The sequence below is a fragment of the Ambystoma mexicanum genome, chromosome 1p (assembly GCF_040938575.1).
Source record: "Ambystoma mexicanum isolate Mex_15411 chromosome 1p, UKY_AmexF1_1, whole genome shotgun sequence".
In the NCBI taxonomy this organism is placed as follows: Eukaryota; Metazoa; Chordata; class Amphibia; order Caudata; family Ambystomatidae; genus Ambystoma; species Ambystoma mexicanum.
Window position 1 is genome coordinate 1,144,249,158 of NC_090921.1, and position 21,169 is coordinate 1,144,270,326.

Genomic DNA, 21,169 nt, shown 5'->3' on the forward strand with positions numbered 1-21,169 from the left:
ATGTAATTTCATTTCACAAAAAACTCAGCCCACCAATTTACATTTGGCTGTTCAATTTATTTGCCAAATAGTACATTTAAAAAAGCATAAAATACTTTCTTTTTTCCACAGGTGAGGTTAAGGTTCTGAGCTATTTCATGTAAGGCAAGGATACACTTCTTGCCTAAGAGACACACTTTACAAGAACAGTGGGCAAAGTACTTTGGTATGAGGAGGTCCAACAGGCTGTATTTAATTTTATACGAAGAGTTTAATTATATTATTAAAGCAGTCACTTGCTTTAGTGACAAGACTAAGGGGTTTATTGCCTGGGCACTAAAATGGCATCTAAAACTCTCTGGTGGTATAGTATTTTGGAAAAATCAGGAACTTTAGGAAGAAATGTAATTGTGCATGCACACTGCCACACTTTCATCAGAGGACGATGTGTGTGTGGAGGACATTAAACCCCCACAATCTAAGTCACTAAAGGAAGTTCAGATCACATTACCTCAGCAAAAATAAGATCAACCCACAGAGGATGAACTAGAGGTGATTTATGAAAATACACCACCTCATTATTACTTTGGAATCAAAAGTCAATGAAGAACATGATTAAGACGATTAGTAAACTGGTGTGGGGCAAACTCTGTTCAGCTGCACTTGGCAATGAAAGTGCTGGTTGGACTGCTTGGCAATGAAAGTGCTGGTTGAGATCATTACTACACCACATCCCATGCGCATGCCCCTAACTGTCATGAGCTCATTAGCTCTGAACTGTAATTGAATACAGATGAGAGTTAGCAATCTTGGTAGTTAGGTTTTCTTTCCCGTCAATTGGGGTAAGTCACTCTTGAACTGGGTATAAACCATGTATTCCATATTGCAAAAACCATATGCGAGTGGAGAAATTACAAGTGCCCTAATGCCAACACGTAATTCAACCTATTTTTGGTCTTTCTCAAGCCTGGGCTTCCTTCAAGAACATGTATGATAATGGTGAAAAGGGTATTGCCCAACAAATATGTCAATACGTGGGTAGACTGTCCTTATATTGTAAAAACTTTATTTAGTAGATGGATGCAAAATGTTCTTATGCTGTCGTTAGTAACCATAGTCCTTCCTTTTCAGGCTTGAATCAAATGGAAAATGTGGGATTCTCCTGATTAGGGAGAAACCTCTGTCACATTGGCCTCCTGCGTGTGATTACCGCGGGCGACACCATTTTGGAAAGGCCCATTGATATACAGATGGTGACGTCACACTTAGGGTGTGTGATGTCATCCATGTATCCACAAATTTAGGCCAGTGTAAAACACAGTTTAGAGAGTATTAACTGTTTGTGGAACTCACAGCTTCAAAGTAGGTGATCAGACTGTGTATACTTATTCAACTCAAAATTTTAAACTTGTTCAGGGGGCACCAAAATAAAAATATAAGAGACCATGGGGAAGGCTCTGTCTATTGTCTGGCTTTCTCTATGCATAGGCTCCCAGCAGTAATTCAACAGGCCCAACATAGACCAGATGATTGAAACCAATGTTCTCAACAATTGACAGCCGGATAGTGAAGATTGTCCATGTTGATTCTGAATTGAGAGAAGTTAATTATGGCCATCTGTAATTTGCTGTGGAATGCATAAATTCACCCGAGTTAAGGTACAGTGTTAATGGGTATTTAGTGCTGTCGAATCTAATTTCTAAGACCATCAGAGGAACCTCTTTGGCACACATGTGAGGGAGCTTACTTTAATAAAAAGGAGTGAACATTATATTACCCAAGGCTAAAGGCAGAAGGAAGTGTCATGATGCCTACCTCCAAGGAGCCAGGTCCGACCCAGCAACCCCAGAGGCAGGCATCATTTCCCCCAGGGGAGTGCCAGCGGGCCCAAGCTGGGGCCCTTTGGACGCAGTCCTGGCGCCTTAGGCGCCAGGCTCATGTTGGACCCCTGTCCTGGCGCCTTAGGCGCCAGGCTCATAAAGCTAGACATGTGTTCAAGTGTTTTAATGTGCACTTACCTGATGCAGACCATGCTGCTACATCCAGGCCCTCTTGAGGCCTGAATGGAACTACTTTACCTGTGGGACTACTTTCCACCCGGGTGTGGTTGGGGAAGGATACATACCTGATCGGTGGAAGGATACACACTGGGAACTTCTTCCAAAGCTATTTAAACCACACCCGATCAGCAACTCACGCTTCACGTTGTTCTGCTCCTCGCAGCTGGACGCTCACCGTGTCAGCTCCTGCATCTGGACCTCAGCCACGCCTGTCAGTATCCTGGGTCACCTGCAAAGGGAGACAAAAGACCTTACCTGCTAAATCAGCACCACGGAGACATCACACCGATGATCCTGAAAAGGAAGACATCATTTTAAAAGCATTTCGCTACGATCGCTGCAGCGCTGCATTTCACTCACCTATCCTGGACTCCTCCATCTTCAGCAGCGATCATCCGGATCCACAGCCACTTCCCAGAGCCTAAAGAGAAAAAGACAAGAACAAGGTGAGTGAAGGAAAGGAATAGGAAAAGCTCAGTTTCCTTCTAAGACTTCTGTTGGGTCATTCCCATTTCATTTCGGGTCTTGGCTCTTCCAGGCATTTTCCGGACCCCAGCCCCTATGGGGAAAAAAGACAAAGACATTGAATGAGCGAATGCAAAGACATTACCCGAGCGCTCATCCGGAACTTACCTGTCATTTACTGGAACTGCACGTTTCACTTCGGGTCGGCGCCATATCTCCGGCATTCTGCAACAAGACAATGAACATTATTTTTAAGCTTGGACTTTAGAACTTGCAGCAGAACTTTTACAGCGCCTTACCTGAATAGTCAAGCTTACCTGAACTCCCATCAATCCTCAATCCAGTGAAGTAACTGGGTTTCAACGCGCCCCTGCATCAGAAGCAGGATGGAGAGCTCATCCTTCTTGACCCTAAGGTGAGACTTCACGGGGAATCGTGGAAGGGTATCGTGGAGGGCTGGAGGAGAGTGGGAGGCTTGAGCATAACTCAGTCAGTAGGTAATACTCCCTTTTCACGCACAGGGGAATATTCCTGCAAGCCAGAGAAGCCAGAGTAGAGGGGCCCTTCCTGCCCATCTTCAGGGTCCTGCGCTTCACCATTGAAGAAGCACCAGCACTCGAAGCCAGACCTGCGCCTCCGTGGGAATCAGGTGAGTGTTACAGAACGCAAAGCCTACCCACAATTTCCCACCCGGGCGCTATGGAGACTTCCGAGACTGACCAGCTGGCCCAGCTTTTGGGGGAATTGCGGGCAGAGGTGCACTCAGCCCGCCAGGAGACTAACGCTCTCAAAAGAGAACTGATCATATCCAAGGAAAGAACAGATGACCTAGCCAAAAGGTTATTACAGGCCCAGGCATGGCACACTCCTTTACCTAATTCCGGAGACATTTCCACATCAATGGGTTTGAATAACCCGGTACAAATCAATCTACCTGGACACATGCCTTTGGCCCCGCCTGAACGTTTTGCGGGGGATCCCAAGAAATATGCCATCTTTATGAACCAATGTCGTTTACACTTTCTATGCAGACCCGGAGCCTTCCCTAACGACCAGACCAAGGTAGCCTTTATACTATCTTACCTCAGTGGCAGTGCTGCCGATTGGTCTATTCCATTGGTAAATATGGACGATCCCATTCTCCAGAATTTTCAGGGCTTCCAGGCCAGCATGGAAAGATTGTTCGCTCGACACTCTCAAGGACAGGCCCTTGATAACGAACTGCTATCCTTGCGACAAGGTAATCAGGATCTTCTGCCCTACATTGCCACCTTTAACAGACTGGTTGTGGAAACTGGATGGCCAGAAAACAAAAGGATCACATTGTTTCATCGAGGCCTGCGCGGAGAGCTTAAGGATGTTCTAGCTCAGATAGTAAACCCACCCCAGGTCTGCGCAGACTACATTGACTTGGTGGTTCAACTTGATCACAGACTTCAAAACAGAAAAGCAGATCGGTTCAAGCACGAAACCCGAATACCGATCAAAACCCACGCTAACTCCAAGATTACCGACGTATCCGAACCTATGCAAATCGGTGGTGTTAAAGGACCATTAACGCAGAAAGAACGAGAGAGAAGGCGGCAAATGCAACTTTGTCTGTATTGCGGGACTTCCGGTCACTTTCTTCGAAATTGTACAGTTAAACCACCTAAGAAGGTGGTTAGAGCTACTGATAACGAACTATTGACACCTGATTCGGGAAACGACCTAGCCCGACAAGCGTAGGGGTCTGCTTGCCGAGCTTGAAAACAAACTCTTTGACCTCGCATTTTGTCATGCCAATGGTGCTTGTGGACTCAAAACAGCCTCAGCAGTTGCATGCTATAAAAGCATACATCGACAGTGGAGCTATTGGAAATTACATAGACCGTGAATTGGCTTCCAGGATTAAGCTTCCTCTCCGCCCGAAAGTAACCCAAGATGTCATTACTACAGTAGATGGAACCGAAATAGCCTCAGGGCCTGTAACGCATTCCACTGTTGAAGTGACACTGGTGGGTCAGGACGGTCATCGGGAAGCAATCGTGTTTGATGTGATCAAGGCCCCACAATTTCAAGTAATTCTTGGAATTCGTTGGTTAGAAACACATAATCCCAGAATTGACTGGCGAGCAAAGAAGATAAGTTTGCCTGATTGTGAACCAACTTGTTATCCAAGAAATCCAGCTATGGGTCTAGCCTCAGCAACTTCCACCCCTGTACAGCTACCGTCAGAATACCAAGAATTCCAAAACGTTTTTCAGAAGGAACAGGCTAACACGTTACCTCCCCATCGGTCTTATGATTGCCAAATCGATCTGGTACCCCAATGCTCAACTACCTTGTAGTAGGATTTATGCTCTTACGGAACCTGAGAACCTGCATTTGCGTCAGTATTTAGATCAGTACCTAGCCAATGGTTTTATTCGCCTGTCCAAGTCTCATGTCTCTTCAGCTCTGTTCTTCGTGCCGAAAAAAGAGGGCGACCTTAGAACGTGTAGAGACTATCACGCCCTAAATCTAATAACGGTTAAGAATCGTTATCCTCTGCCCTTGATCCCTGAGCTTATCGACCAGGTGAAAGACGCTTGTGTCTACACCAAGTTAGATCTCTGAGGAGCTTATCACCTGGTGCGTATAAAAGAAGACGACGAATGGAAGACTGCATTCCGCACCAAGTTTGGGCTCTTCGAATATCAGGTGATGCCCTTCGGTTTGTGCAATGCACCTGCCGCCTTTCAGTACTTAATGAATGATGTTCTTCGGGAACTTATCGATGTCTGTGTCATTGTTTACATTGACGACATCCTGGTGTACTCTTCTTCAGAATCGGATCACAGAAAACATGTTAGGGCAGTTCTTGAGGAATTGCGCCAGCACAGACTATTTGCAAAACTCGAAAAATGCGTTTTTCATACCACTGAAGTTGAGTTTCTCGGATTCATCCTGACACCTCAAGGAGTCCGAATGGACTCGCGAAAGGTAGACGCCATCCTCAAATGGCCATCTCCTAGTTCGGTGAAGGGAGTTCAGAGCATGCTCGGCTTTGCCAATTTCTATCGAAGATTCATCCCGGAATTTTCCCGAACAATCCAACCCATCACAGCTCTCCTAAAGAAAAACAAACGCTTCGAATGGACTCTTGAGGCCGAACAAGCCTTTCAGGACCTGAAAACCAAATTCACCTCTGCACCTGTATTGAAGCACCCGCACCCAGATCTCCCGTACATTGTGGAAACCGACGCATCCAGTTCGGCCATGGGAGCTGTTCTGTCGCAAAGAGACCCAAAAACTAACCAACTACATCCAGTGGCCTTTTGGTCCAGAAAATTTTCTCCTCCTGAAATCAACTACGCAATTACCGATAAAGAGTTACTGGCCATCAAATCTGCTTTCAAGGCTTGGCGTCACTACCTTCTCGGGGCAAGACACACCATCACCGTAATTACGGACCACAGAAACTTACAGTATTTAAAGACGGCCAAAGCTCAATCTTCACGACAACTCCGATGGGCTCTATTCTTCGCGGAATTTGATTTTGTAATTACCTATCGCCCTGGCTGCAAGAATGGAAAAGCGGACGCCTTATCCCGGATTGGCATGGAAGAACCTAATTCGAGCTTAGAACCTGTGCCCATCATACCTGAGCAAAGACTCTTAGGCTTAACTTCATTGCAAACTATTGAGGACATCCAAACGCAAGTGAAACAACTTCTAGACTCTTCAACCTTACTGGAATGGAGTCAAAAGGGTCCTCATTACACCGTTAAGGATGACTTACCCTACTTCCAGGAGCGGTTGTTTCTGCCAAGTAAAGAATTGCAAGAACTTGTTATTGCCCATCATCATGAATCTTTAATGGAAGGACACCCTGGTATCGCTAAAACGGAGGAAAAAAATCAAACGCCACTTCTGGTGGCCTTCTTGGAGAAAAGACATAAAGTCTTTTGTTCTGTCTTGCTGAATTTGCGCCCAAAACAAAGCTCAAAAGAAAAGGCCAGCCGGCCTACTTCAACCCTTGGATATTCCACCGGCACCATGGCACACCCTGTCAATGGACTTTATAACCGACCTGCCTCCTTGTGCTGGTTACAACACAATCCTTGTAATTGTGGACCTATTCTCCAAAATGGCCCACTTTATCCCTTTAAAAGGTTTGCCTTAAGCTTCCACCCTGGCCAAGGAATTCCTGGAGAATATAGTTTGCATACATGGTTTCCCTTCCGTATTAGTCTCGGATCGTGGAAGTCAATTTATCTCCCATTTTTGGAAGAAGTGTTGCCGATTAGCACAAATAGATGTGCGGTTATCCACCAGCCACCACCCCCAGACCGACGGACAAACCGAGAGAACCAATCAGACTCTCGAGCAATATCTTCGGTGTATGTTACACCAATCTGAGTTGAATTGGAAAGACATTCTTTGGATCGCAGAATATGCATACAACAACTCAGTGCATTCTGGAACCGGACAAACCCCTTTTTATACTTTGTATGGTCACCATCCTCGGACCTCTGACCTAGATCCACCTCTGACCCTGGAAATGCCCGCAGTAAATCATCTGCATTCCACAATAACCCGAGCCTTCAAAGAAGCTGCAAGTCATTTACAGCAAGCCAAGAAAAAGTATAAAGAAAACGCTGATTTGCACCGAAGTAAAACTCCTCCTTACCAAGTAGGAGACCAGGTATGGCTAGCAACTAAACATTTACCCCTCAAGGGCCCGCGAACCTTCAATCCCAGATTCATAGGACCTTACCCCATCAAGGCTATAATCAACCCAGTGGCCTTTAAACTGGATCTACCGTCCAACATGCATATTCATCCAGTTTTTCATGCGTCACTTTTGAAGCCAGTACAACCAGGAACCCGATTGTCCAAGCCTCCAGATCCAGTTCAAATTGAAGGGGAATTAGAATTCGAAGTTAAAGACATTTTAGACTCCAAGGTGGTAAAGTCAACACTCTTCTATCTTGTTGACTGGAAGGGATATGGACCTCAGGAGAGATCGTGGGAGCCTAGTAACCATGTCCACGCACCTCGATTAGTACAAAGGTTTCACCGGAGATTTCCGAACAAGCCAAAACCCCCGGAGGAAAGAACCTTGGGAGGGGCCTTGAGGGGGTTACTGTCATGATGCCTACCTCCAAGGAGCCAGGTCTGACCCAGCAACCCCAGAGGCAGGCATCATTTCCCCCAGGGGAGTGCCAGCGGGCCCAAGCTGGGGCCCTTTGGACGCAGTCCTGGCGCCTTAGGCGCCAGGCTCATGTTGGACCCCTGTCCTGGCGCCTTAGGCGCCAGGCTCATAAAGCTAGACATGTGTTCAAGTGTTTTAATGTGCACTTACCTGATGCAGACCATGCTGCTACATCCAGGCCCTCTTGAGGCCTGAATGGAACTACTTTACCTGTGGGACTACTTTCCACCCGGGTGTGGTCGGGGAAGGATACATACCTGATCGGTGGAAGGATACACACTGGGAACTTCTTCCAAAGCTATTTAAACCACACCCGATCAGCAACTCACGCTTCACGTTGTTCTGCTCCTCGCAGCTGGACGCTCACCGTGTCAGCTCCTGCATCTGGACCTCAGCCACGCCTGTCAGTATCCTGGGTCACCTGCAAAGGGAGACAAAAGACCTTACCTGCTAAATCAGCACCACGGAGACATCACACCGATGATCCTGAAAAGGAAGACATCATTTTAAAAGCATTTCGCTACGATCGCTGCAGCGCTGCATTTCACTCACCTATCCTGGACTCCTCCATCTTCAGCAGCGATCATCCGGATCCACAGCCACTTCCCAGAGCCTAAAGAGAAAAAGACAAGAACAAGGTGAGTGAAGGAAAGGAATAGGAAAAGCTCAGTTTCCTTCTAAGACTTCTGTTGGGTCATTCCCATTTCATTTCGGGTCTTGGCTCTTCCAGGCATTTTCCGGACCCCAGCCCCTGTGGGGAAAAAAGACAAAGACATTGAATGAGCGAATGCAAAGACATTACCCGAGCGCTCATCCGGAACTTACCTGTCATTTACTGGAACTGCACGTTTCACTTCGGGTCGGCGCCATATCTCCGGCATTCTGCAACAAGACAATGAACATTATTTTTAAGCTTTGACTTTAGAACTTGCAGCAGAACTTTTACAGCGCCTTACCTGAATAGTCAAGCTTACCTGAACTCCCATCAATCCTCAATCCAGTGAAGTAACTGGGTTTCAACGCGCCCCTGCATCAGAAGCAGGATGGAGAGCTCATCCTTCTTGACCCTAAGGTGAGACTTCACGGGGTATCGTGGAGGGCTGGAGGAGAGTGGGAGGCTTGAGCATAACTCAGTCAGTAGGTAATACTCCCTTTTCACGCACAGGGGAATATTCCTGCAAGCCAGAGAAGCCAGAGTAGAGGGGCCCTTCCTGTCCATCTTCAGGGTCCTGCGCTTCACCATTGAAGAAGCACCAGCACTCGAAGCCAGACCTGCGCCTCTGTGGGAATCAGGTGAGCGTTACAGGAAGCCCCAGGTCTATCACTTAGAAGACCACACAACAGGTTCAGTTGATGAACATTTCTTTACAAGTTAGCCAGTCACATCACTAAAGGCGGGTGCCACAGTGAAGGTTGGTGGTTACAGTGATGCTGACAATATTGTTTCAGTGCATAGAAAAAGTAAACATTTTATTTTTCATTAATTGTCAATTTAATGCGCTCACAATCTGGAGACCTTAAATAATGTTTGTTGGCTCTACCAACTAGCAGAACTACTGGTACTTTCTCAGTTGTCCATGCCTCTACTTGTTCTACCTTCTTACAAGTCACCTACAAGAAGGAAGTATGGTGTTGGAGCGTGTGCCTCTGCATGGAATCTACCAATACTCTACCAATACTCCCTGCACTAACAGAGGCCAGGCAAGGCAGGCAAAATGTTCCAGGATGCCTCATGATTCAGTCTGTCTACAACTGCCCAAATGGTGCCACTTCTACATCCCAACCATCACCAACAAGATGCTGTAGTATTGGTGGTGGCAAACGGATGGTGCTACTGGTTCAGGATAAGCTTGACCAGACATGGAGGATCTAGGTGTTTCGGCTGGCCCAGATTGTTTGGCCCAGATTGTTGGGAGGATGACGGTCACTTGTCACAGTGTGTCCTGTGATAAACATTTGTATTTATTAACACTTCCTCATTACTGTCACCTCTGGAGGGCATTGCAGTAGCATATGAGAAGCAAGTGATTACCACACTGTGTACAAATCAATGTACCATACTTTAAAGTTTGTGAACATCACAGTAGTGGCCCAGGCTGTTCTTGCGTGGGTTACCCTGCCTGACTGATATGTCTCTGAGGTTCCATATTACTACACATTCACACCCATTTACATTCTATCCTTCTGATGAGTTGATATAGTCCCAGACCCAACAGCAGATGGGTGCTGTCATGAAAGATGATTACTCCTAAACCGCCTAAACAGGTCCACCATCTCTGGCTACTGTGCCTATACTCTTCAGTCTCGTCTCCAGTAGCACCACCCAACCTACTTCCTTTCCTCGCTGCACTCATGCAACTGTCTGGCTACCTCTCCCTGCTGCTAGGATACCATTATCTGTTCTGCAACCCCATTGTCTACATACTGTTGCTCATTCTGCAGAACACTTGAAGTGTATGCTGAACGCCTTATGACACTTCTGACAGCTTCCTGAGGTTCCATGCTAGCCACAATCTCTGCATACAGTCTGTCATCACCTTTCACCACTTCTGACTAAAGGAGAACTCCCTAACATGACAAAGCCTCGTCAAATTGGATTTAATCTTCCCCCTCCCACTCTAACTCTTCTTCCTCTCCCTCCTGCAGTATGGCCTCCTATGATGGGCCTAGCTCTCCAACCACTCCCCTCCTCCAGCATGGCCCCCTCTGAGGGGTCCGACTCTTCCACTGCCCCTTCCTCCAGCTTTGCCTGTTTTAACAGGCTTGATGTTTCCATCACCCCCTCTTTGTTATGGCTCCCTTTGAGTGCCCCAAAAGTTCCACAGACCCACCTGCTTGACATCACCATCTGATGACCCTGACACTTTCATCTCCCTCTACTGTAGCATAGCTGCCTCCTACAGGCCTGGCTTTTCCTCATCCTCAGGGCCACTCTCCCCCTCCTCACAGGCCTTGCTATGTAACAAGGACAAATATCCAGCTCCTCATGGTCATCTTGCACCTCACCCTCTAGGTAAAAGGACATGTTGACAAATATAGAAAAATACAAACAGATACATGCGAGAGCCAAACAGACTAAATAGAAATCTTCTCAGTACACACAAATACAAAAAAATGTACGCAGGAAGGATTCTCAGGTTCAAAGAAGGGTGGCTAAGAGTTTCTAAGGTTTCACGATTTGAGTAAAAAAGGTTAGGAATCAGGAAAAAAAAATCTAGCCTTTTTTAAGTGACACAACAGGAGGGGGGAACAGTGAAAGCATAGGAGGAACATTGCTGTGTTTGTTTGTGTTCTTTGCACAACACAAAGGGGAAAATTAAGAGGGAAGAGAGCCAGAGGATGTTTTTTCTTTTTTTAATTTGTTTTTATAAGTTAAGGTAAAAAAGGGGAAGATAATACAGGTGGCCCAAAACACACACAGACACAAGTAGTTTAAACAGTGATCAACAAACACCAGAAACACCTAGAAGCAGCCAGAATAGGGTTAAACAGAGATTACAAACACCACAATTCACGTGCAAACTCCTCAAACTCTACAAAGCTCTCCTGAACACTGAAACTCTCCTAAGAGCAACAACGTGTAATCCTCTCCTGTACTCCTCTCTGTACAGAAAAACACAACTAACAAAGAAAACAGGGATTGAGAGAGACCTTTTAAAGGGTTGTGTAACTTCCTTAAATAGTTTGAGGCCCCTGATTAGATGACCATGCTCTCTTCACAATTTTCAAACGTCTCGATTGTACTGTGGGACGCGGAACCGGATTCTAAAATCTGAGGTGGTTTTGGGCTGCCAGAAATGCAGAGGTATTCCTCTGCAGTGGGCAGAGACCACCCCACGGGGCTCTGTTGAAAATATTTTGAGCATGCTTGCAAGCTAATAAGGCAACACAGTGGCAGGTCAATATATTGTCCCAACAGCATCCATTTTCCACAAACTAACATTGATGTCATCCTCATTTGGCAAACCGAGCATACATATTTTAAAACTTACATTAAGAACAGACCCCACAATCCATTAGAAAAACACACATTTAATTGGAAATGAGTACATAAAAACAGATTTGAATAAACACAAGCAATCTTTCCTAAGGATTGATGATATCAAAATATATCACAGTTCATTGGGGGAGCAATAGCAGAAGAAGTCTGGTGCAATTTCCATTGCAAATCCAATGTGTTTCGGGTTACAATTTGAACAAGGTGACCATGAGGGTGTAATGAATATTAAGGTGATAGTATTTGGATTGCATTCTTTTTCATGTACACTTTTATAGTGATGTCCTCTGAAATAAAGTTTAAGGAGATGTTTCCTGTGAAGATGTATCCTCCGGGTTTCCATTCTTCCATTCTTCTCCATTCCAAGCTGATGAAATAAAATTACCATACACCACATACACAATGAAAGTGCCAGCCATGAAGTGCACCGGGTCCGAGTCTTTGGGGGAGCCAAGTGTTCCCTGTTTGGCTACGCACATTTTTCAACTACTTGCTATTGTGGGTTATTCTTGAAGGTGACAAAGGCAACAGCTCCTGCACATGAAAGTGTGAGGGAATTTTGTGAAAGAGAGAGAGAGAGAGAGAGAGAGAGAGAGAGAGAGAGAGAAAGACAGGAAGGGGAGAAGAGAAGTAGAGGTGAGAGTGTCAATGGGGTAAATAATCATCATTCATAATGTGCCACCCTCTTTATGAGCAGGTGAGCAAATTCCAGCCCAGCGGATCATATAACGCAACATTAAACATCAGAAACAACAAGCAAGACATACATAACATCTTAAAAGAATGTTTCTCAGATGCAAAGAGGCAACAACATGCAGAAGAGGAACTGATTATCACACCGGTTCAGGCAGGGCAATGCCATTTCATGCATGGACAGTGCCATCAAATCCACAGATTCAAAGCGTAGAATTCCCCAAATGGTTGAGAAATGTTTCAGCAGAAATAAGGATGTTTACTCTCTGCACCATTCTGTCTATTCACCCATTTTCCTCACCTGCATTGGCATTGTAGTTATCACCTGTTGTTTCAGTCATGGCATCCTGTTGCTGTGCAGTATACCCAGCCGCCACCACCAGTGGTAGCACTCAAATTTTGATTACACTGTGCGTGTCTGCAGCATCATGTCTATCTAAAGGCTTACAGTGCTTCAGCTCACCAACTGAAGCTGGAGGCTGATGAATGTAGACCACTTGCAAGCATTGGGTTAATGAAGTCTTGCCATAATGGCTGCACAGCAGCTTTTGTGTACAACCAAACAAATGCATTGTTCTTGTATAGTCTCATTGGCACGTACGTACGCACATAACAACCAATAGCATTCTCACCACCATCAAACAGACTAAATTTCACATGTTCAGTGAACCAGATTGTTGTATAAAGCTAAACCTTTGTATGCTTTCTTGTTGTTATGGTTGTCAGCTGTGTTTATGACAAGCACATTATCTGTAATTCCAGAATGGATTTATGCTTACTGTGCCATTCTGGAATGATGTGTGCTTGGAGATCTTTACTCTGGAGTGAAGTCAGTTATACCCTGGATGCTGCCTGTGTTGGGGGTCTTAAGTGAGTTACTGAAGCTGTTCCAAATAAACTGGCTTTCACTTACCAAGTTTGTGGCTTCTTTACAATGGCGACGAAGGTGGGATGTCTGTAGTGATCCCTGCAGAAGCCAAGACCCCCAAAAGTGACTGCAAGTCGAGTTTGGCAGGAGCTGTCAGCAGGAGCAGTCACCATCCAGGAGGAATTGGCAGGAGCTATCAGCAGGAGCGACCACCATCCAGGAGCTGTCAGCAGGAGCAGCCACCATCCAGGAGGAATTGGCAGGAGCTATCAGCAGGAAGCTGGAAGCTGCCTGAAAGTGGATGTGGTGCTGAATCAAGCCCAGCTGAATACGGATGTGGCGCTGAATTGAGAAAGGATACTGAAACCTCGCCCAGGGTCCCCTGTGGGAAGGCGAATTAGGAGGAGCTATCAGCAGGAAGCTGGAAGATGGAAGCTGCCTGAAAGTGGATGTGGCGCTGAATAAAGGCCAGCTGAATGCGGATGTGGCGCTGAATTGAGAAAGGATACTGAAACCTCGCCCAGGGCCCCCAGTGGGAAGGCGAATTAGGGGTGTATGACAAAGGGCACCACAGCTTAGAGAAGGTGCTTTCTCTGGCCCCCCAAAGGAGGAGATATTTTTGTGGTGGTGACTGGACAAGCATAGCCAAAATAGAGTGGCTATGTATGGCAACATTTGACGATAGTCTAAGAATCACCATTTGACATCTTGAAAGCAAAATTGTTTTTGTTGCGTCATATACTTTGGACGCATATTAACCTGTTATTTTACGCATTGTGTTACGTAGCATTTAGAGGTTATAAATATGGCCCTGTCTGGAGTCCCCGGTCCGCAAGTATTTATGCTCACACCAGGTCCGCCAAAAATTAAGTGGGCCCCGTGGAAGAAGGGATTCCTACATTATGTTAAAGCTACGTGTGGGAATGGAATGTCTGTAGAACGTAAAGTAGCGATGTTAATGCATTTTCTGGGGTATGAAGGTCAGAGGATATATGACACACTTCCTGATATTTCTGAATTAGATTCAGAAGAGGGAACAAATTATTTTGACCTGGCATTGACCAAACTTGATAGGCAATTTGAGCCAAAAACTAGCACGGTATTGGAGCGATATCATTTTGGCATGAGATGTCAACATGTAGGAGAAACTGTTGAAGATTATATAACTGCTTTGAGACATTTATCCCTCAATTGTAAGTTTGGTGGTGGATTAGAGGAACACATAAGAGATCAATTTATGATTCACTGCTCTAATGATAAAATAGGGGAGGAAATTTGGTTAAAGGACGATCCAAACTTAGAGGAGGTCATTAGTATAGCAAAGAGAATTGAGCACACATTACAGTGTGTAGCGAAGCTGCCCCTCAAGGAAAAGAAATCAGCACCAAGTGTTGAGGTACTAAGAGTTGGAGTTAAGAAGGGAGGGTGCCCAAAGGAAAAGAAAAAACATAGAACCAAGCCCAATAAACATTATGAGAATACCCAAGCCAAAGGTGGGGGTGGTGAGCAGAATAATAGGCGGTTTCAAAAGGACGCCACTCAATTTAATGTGAAAAAGGAAGATGGGTTATGTTTTCGCTGTGGGAGCTCACGACATTTGTCTACATCTCCCATTTGCCGTGGGAGGCGAGTGAATTGTGGTTTATGTAAGAAGTGGGGGCACTTCGAGAATTGTTGTAAAAACTATCGAATTGGAGGTGGAAGGGGAACCCTCCTGATTGAAGAATATGACAGTGTATCTTCTGAAGAAGCTGATGTTTCTGAGAATGAAATAGTTACCGTTCATATGGTAAAGTGTTCAGGTTCTGATGAGTGCGAGCATCCATCAGCATGGATAGAGGTAAATGGTCATATGGTTAAAATGCTTGCTGACTCCTGCTCCAAAATCACATTAATGTCTAAAACTGTTTTTGAGAATGTAATTGGAGGTGACGTCAGATGTTTGATTCCTTCAGATAAAATGCCTGGTGGATATAACGGAGACAAAATAGAAATTCTGGGGTGCTATGAGACAGAATTCAAATTCAAAGGGAGGTTCACACGTGAGAAAATATATGTTACCAATAGAGGTGAAACCTTGTTAGGTTGGAATGAACAAAGGGGTTTGGGAATCAAGTTGGATCCTAATAGTGAAGAGCAAGTCCTCAATGTGGTTAATTCTTCTGAGGTTAATAGTGACAAAACAAAATGTGAAATGGTGATTAGATATCCTGAGGTATTTTGTAACAGAGTGGGGTGTCTCAAAGGGATGGTGCACAAGATTGAGGTGAAAGAAGGAAGCAATCCGCTTGCGTCCAAGCTCAGACCGCTGCCCCTGTCTATGCGGAATGCTGTGCGTGAGGAATTAATGAAATTGGAAAGAGAAGGAATTATTGAGCCAGCTAGGGCTGTGGAGTGGATATCTCCTGTGATGGTGGTAAAGAAAAGCAATGGGGATTTGAGGGTATGCATTGATTTGAGGGAGCTTAATCGGTGTGTGGTAGCAGATCGCCATTCTCTTCCCAATATGGGGGAGTTATTAAGTAGGATAGGGAGTGCAAAATATTTTGCAAAGCTTGACAAGGCGAGTGCGTATCATCAGATAAGTTTAGATGATGAGTCACGCAAATTGACTGCTTTCATCACTTATGAGGGAATATATCAATTCAAGCGCATGCCATTTGGGCTGGTGTCAGCGTCTTCCATATTCCAAAAGGTTATGGACAAATTGTTGAAGGATGTCAGCGGTGTATGGTGCTTTCAGGACGATGTCCTGATATGTGGGAAGGACAAGAGTGAGTTAAAAACAAGACTGGATTTAGTTCTCAAGATCTTTAAAGCAAGAGGAATAACTTTGCGTGGCAAAAAATGTGTATTTCTGACTCAAGCGGTTTATTATCTAGGTCATGAAATTTCTGAGCAGGGACTCAAACCAAAAAGGAATTTAGTGGAGTGCATTTTGAAAACACAGCCATCAAAGAATAAGGCTGAGTTGAGATCATTTCTAGGTACTATTGAGTTCTATCATAGGTTTGTTGAGAACTATGCCGATTCCATAACTAAATTGAGGGCATTATTAAGGAAGGGTGCTGAGTTTGAATGGAACAAGGAATGTGAAAAAGAATTTGAAGCAATGAAAAGAAAAATTGATATGGCAAAACCACTATCGATGTTTGATACTAGGAAGAAAACCATTCTGGCCGTGGATGCCAGTGAGACAGGTATAGGTGTGGTGATGTTGCAGCCAAATGTTGATGGTACGGAGATGATTGTAGTTCAATTCTGCACCTCTTAACATGCGGGCATGCATCCCGCATGTTAAGAGGTGCAGAATTGAACTATTCTGTGTTGGAAAAGGAAGCCCTGGCGTGCCATTGGGGCATTGAAAAGATGAAAAATTTTGTCTTGGGTCAAGAGTTTACCTTGAGAACAGATCACAAACCCCTTAAGGCGATTTTTGAAAGTAAAGGCCTCGACAAGGTTTCCAGGAGAGTGGCAGGCTGGTTAACCAGGCTACAGTGTCATAAATTTGAAATAGAAGTAGTTGCTGGTAAAGAGAATGTGCAAGCTGATCACACTTCGAGAGTGAAGTTGGAGAATGATGCTGGTGAAAAAGGAAGTAATGTATATGGTGAACATGAAATGGTTTTTGCAACTGTGGAGGGTATAATTCAGAAACAAGAGTGGATTCAAGTGTTAAGGGCCAATGAAATGTGGAAGCGGATTATGGTATTTGTGGCGGATGGGTGGCCAGAGAAAAGGCTACTATCAAGTGAAGAGAGGGCTATGTGGGAAGTAAGGAATGAACTATCCGTAAAAGGAGAGCTGTTGTACAGATGGGACAAGTTGGTGGTTCCAGGCAGTCTGCGGAGGAAATTGATTGATTGTGCCCATCAGGGACATATTGGCATTTGTAAAACGAAAGAAGTAATAAAAGCCAATTACTGGTGGCCAGGAATTCATCGCGAATTTGAGAAAGTGGTTGGTGCGTGCAGTGACTGTACCAAATCAGGGAAGAACGTGATAGCTGTGTCGCAACCAATGGGTAAAACTACCATTCCTGATGGTGTGTGGCAAGATTTGTCCATGGATGTTCTAGGTCCCATAGACATGGGTGCAAGTAGATGTAGGTTCATTTTGGTGATGGTTGATACCTTTTCGAGATGGACAGAGTTTAAGATCCTGAGGGAAGTCACGTGTCAACGCATAATTGAATTCATGGAGGATGTGTTTGAAAGGGAGGGTTTGCCCAGGAGCATTCTCACGGATAATGGTCCACAATTCATGGGAAAACTATTTTTGGAGTATCTGTACAAATGTGGAATCAAACACAAAAAGACTCCTTTGTATTGCCCCAAGCAAACGGTATGGTTGAGAGAGTAAATCGAAGTATTATGGATGCTATTCGTGGAGCTAATGCATGTGGTCTTGAGAAAAAGGTTGCAGCAAGAGACAGGCTGTATGCTTTGAGGATGGCTCCACGAGTAGAAACAGGGATTAACTCATTTGAACTTATGAGAGGGCGAAAGGCAAATACATGTGTTGCGCCAGCTTGGTTAGGCAGGGCGAGAGCGTCAGATGCGGTTGTGGATGATGTAAAGAAAGGGATGGAAGCCCGAAAAAACAAGTGGGTGGAAACAGTCAATAAGAAGCACCCAAGGAGAATAACCGTGGTCAAAGCTGGAGATTGGGTACGGATAAGGAAGGCTGTTGTTACCAAGAAAGGGGAACCGTTATACACAGAGCCTGTTAGGGTTACACAAGTCTTCAAAAACGCTGTGTGTGTAGAAAGTGGTCAAGTTTGGTCTTTGTCCAGAATCGCGAAAGTAAAATGATGTAAGTATATATCTGTTTGGTGGGTACATATCCCACAATAAAGACATTTTTTTCATAAGGGAGGGGGATGTGTTGTATAAAGCTAAACCTTTGTATGCTTTGTTGTATAAAGCTAAACCTTTGTATGCTTTCTTGTTGCTATGGTTTTCAGCTGTGTTTATGGCACGTATGCTTTTTTGAGGCACTAAACATAGTCAGACTTGATCGCTAAAGATCAAGCATCTCCTTATAGTGCATTGGTGGGAGTTCTGTGCATGAAGTAGGAGGTTACCTGCCAGAGTATGTCTGCCAATCTATTGTACCTTTCCTTTCCAATATGAAGTCCCCTGCAGAAATCTGTAGTGGGTGGGTGTAAGAAAGGGGGTGATCAGAAAAGAGACCAACTGGGAGGCATACAAGAGGTGGAGGTCCTCACTGTTTACATAGGGCATGGTCACTGTTCAGTCCGACAGGAGCGCATGTTCACCCCCTGGGGGTAGCATCTTGGGTCTGTCCACAGATAACAAATGTTCATTATCATCCAACTCAGTGGTACTAGTTTATCCACCTCGGAAGAATGAAGGGCTGATTGGGTCGCTGGCATTTGAACCCAAGACCATGAGGTCAAACCCTGTAGTCCACAACTCAGTGAAATAATGCATCCACTGGCTCTCCATTTCACATAGACAAAGACATCACAGATATGAGGAAGACTGCATCCAGGCTATGGAAAGCAGGGCTTGATATGCGCCAGTGATCATGACCATAGTACTAGCACAAAATCCTATTAGCTAGAGACTCACCTGCCACCAAGCTCAATCCAGTAGATACCCAACCCAAGGCGAACGACCAAGAATAAGTTGTGAAGCCTGCGGACCTGAAAGAGCCAACGAAGACTGACATGCCAATTAAAGCACAGACACCTAGGAAGGAAAAGGAACAATATGAGACATGAAGCATTTCTGAGCTCAGATGGATCCATCATAAGGCTGCCCTAGGTTGCAGGGACAGGCAAAAATGCTAAAGGAATGCATGTATCATCATTGCTGGAATCTTCGGCCTTAGTTTAACAGATGGCCAGGTTACATAGCCTGCACTGGGAGGTGTAAATTAAGAATGTCATGGAACAATCTTCTCGTTCCAAAAGACACAACACCTGAATAAAATCTGCAAATAGTGTAAAAGTTGCTTTCTGAAGACTGTGCGGCTTAATGTAGGCATTCATACAGTGTTAATCTGAACACCTTCTGATACACGTATATCATTCAAGTCTACCTTTCCCAGCAAGATACCCTCCTGCGTTGTTACCAAAAAAGTGTTCACCCAAATGAATTTGGTTTCTGGCCCAATTCTCCCTCCCTCCCACCTCTCTCCCCCTTTGCCGATTAGCATAAGGGGTATACAATCACATTCATGATGTGCTCAAATGATTTTCTAGAGAATTAAGCTTCAATAGTACTAAATTGAAGATGGAGGGGATACATTGCTTTTCGAGTTGTGGTGTGGCATTTTGCATTCTATTTTTTAAAATGTGCATTCAACGTGAGCACCAATGTGAGCATCAACCTTCCAAAACAAAATCAGAAACACTTATGACAGGATAAACATGTTACCCAGTGCAATTTACCAGTGCCATAGACGGATTACAGTTCCATGGATTGCAGCCTCTATCTAAATCTGCCTGCCTCTACACTCCGCCCTCTGCAACTTATCCAGAACAGGACTGCAAGACTTGTCCTCGGCCTCAAGCCCAGGGACTGTATCTCTCCAGGACTGAAATCTCTACACTGGCTCCCAGTGGCTGCGAGGATTAAGTTCAAAACCCTCTGCATTGTCCACAAGGCCTTCTGGGACATCTAAACAGAAGAATGTACCCTTGCTAGTAATTATTTTCATATTATTTCTTTTTTTTTCCCACTTGTTTCAAATAATAAATTAATATCTTTGAGAGGTTTCCGAATTATAGAAATCCTAAAGTGGGATCTGCCGCTGTTCTTATATAACCACCCAAATAGTAAAGTAGCTATGTGTTTCAAAGGACAAACATTACGGTGATGCTTCCAGTGTTTGAAAAATAAAATAAGAGGTGACTAATATAATTAAGGAAGAGTACAGGACAGTCACTTTCTACTTCCGAAGGTATCAAAAACATACATTTAAAGAAAACCTGAACACATAATCGGAAGTCAACAAAAATATAATCTCAGCCTAAAATAGAACAAAATACGAATACATCCACATGATACATTTAGGAGGCAACGTTTTTTGTAGAAAGAGATTACAATGTGCATAAGTGTTTTGACACAATTATATACAAAAACCAAAAAAACATAGAACATTGGATTTATATTCATTTCTTTACATTATAATGACTAAATCATAAAGAAAAGTGCAAGTGGGACATATATGTGATACTGGTTCAGTAGATAAACAAGTATCATAGCCCAATTTCTAGGTATTGTTCAGTAATAGTCCCTTTTTGCAATTGTTAGTTTCAAGCAATTAATGCTGCAGGGTCTTTGGTACAAGATATCTTTTTTATCCTTGCCAAGGCCTTCTGGGGCCTGGGGCCTAAATATCTTCAACTCTCTCTTGCTACATATCTTCCTTCTCGAGCTCTTCGCTCATCCGCCTCCAACTCCCTCAGGGTCAGCCGCTTCTCCAAGTAACGAGTTGGGGGTAGATCTCTCTCCGCGGCAGGGGCCTCCCTCTGGAACAGCCTTCCTGCCTCCCTGAAACTTGGGGAGAACCATCTCCGGTTCCAGAAGCACCTCAAAACCTTCCTCTTTGCTTCTGCTTTCTCTCCCCCTCTCCTCCTCTCCCCTGCTAATTCTTGACTGAAACTGCACCGAACCTGCAACTGGGCCATTCTCACTGATCTCGGTCCTTGGCCCTACCACTCTCCACTTGCACTGCCTCCCTGGCAACCCCTGCACTGCGGGACTGTCTCTGTATCCCTACAGCCCCCTTCCCAGCACTTGTCTGCACTTACCTTGCACTTGCCACCAGCTGGCCCTATTATTTATCTTTTTTTCTACCCTGTACTGCACTTTTCCCCCCTCCCTTTCCCCTTGCACTTTTTCCCTTCCCCCTACACATGCACTTGCACGATCTGAATGATACCTGGCCTAGTA

At 44.8% G+C, this 21,169-nt stretch overlaps 1 protein-coding gene across 1 annotated transcript in view; it reads right to left on the bottom strand.

The window, feature by feature from the left end:
• Nucleotides 1-11,699: 11,699 nt before the first annotated feature.
• Nucleotides 11,700-21,169, bottom strand: part of LOC138449973 (epithelial membrane protein 1-like) — a 135,725-nt gene continuing 126,255 nt past the window's right edge. Inside the window, exons 4-5 of the mRNA XM_069604806.1 lie at nucleotides 18,839-18,958; nucleotides 11,700-12,214 (exon numbers count right to left, since the gene is read on the bottom strand). Of these exons, the coding sequence (XP_069460907.1) occupies nucleotides 12,174-12,214; nucleotides 18,839-18,958 (161 nt within the window). The 3' untranslated portion in view covers nucleotides 11,700-12,173. The remainder of the gene's footprint in view (nucleotides 12,215-18,838; nucleotides 18,959-21,169) is intronic.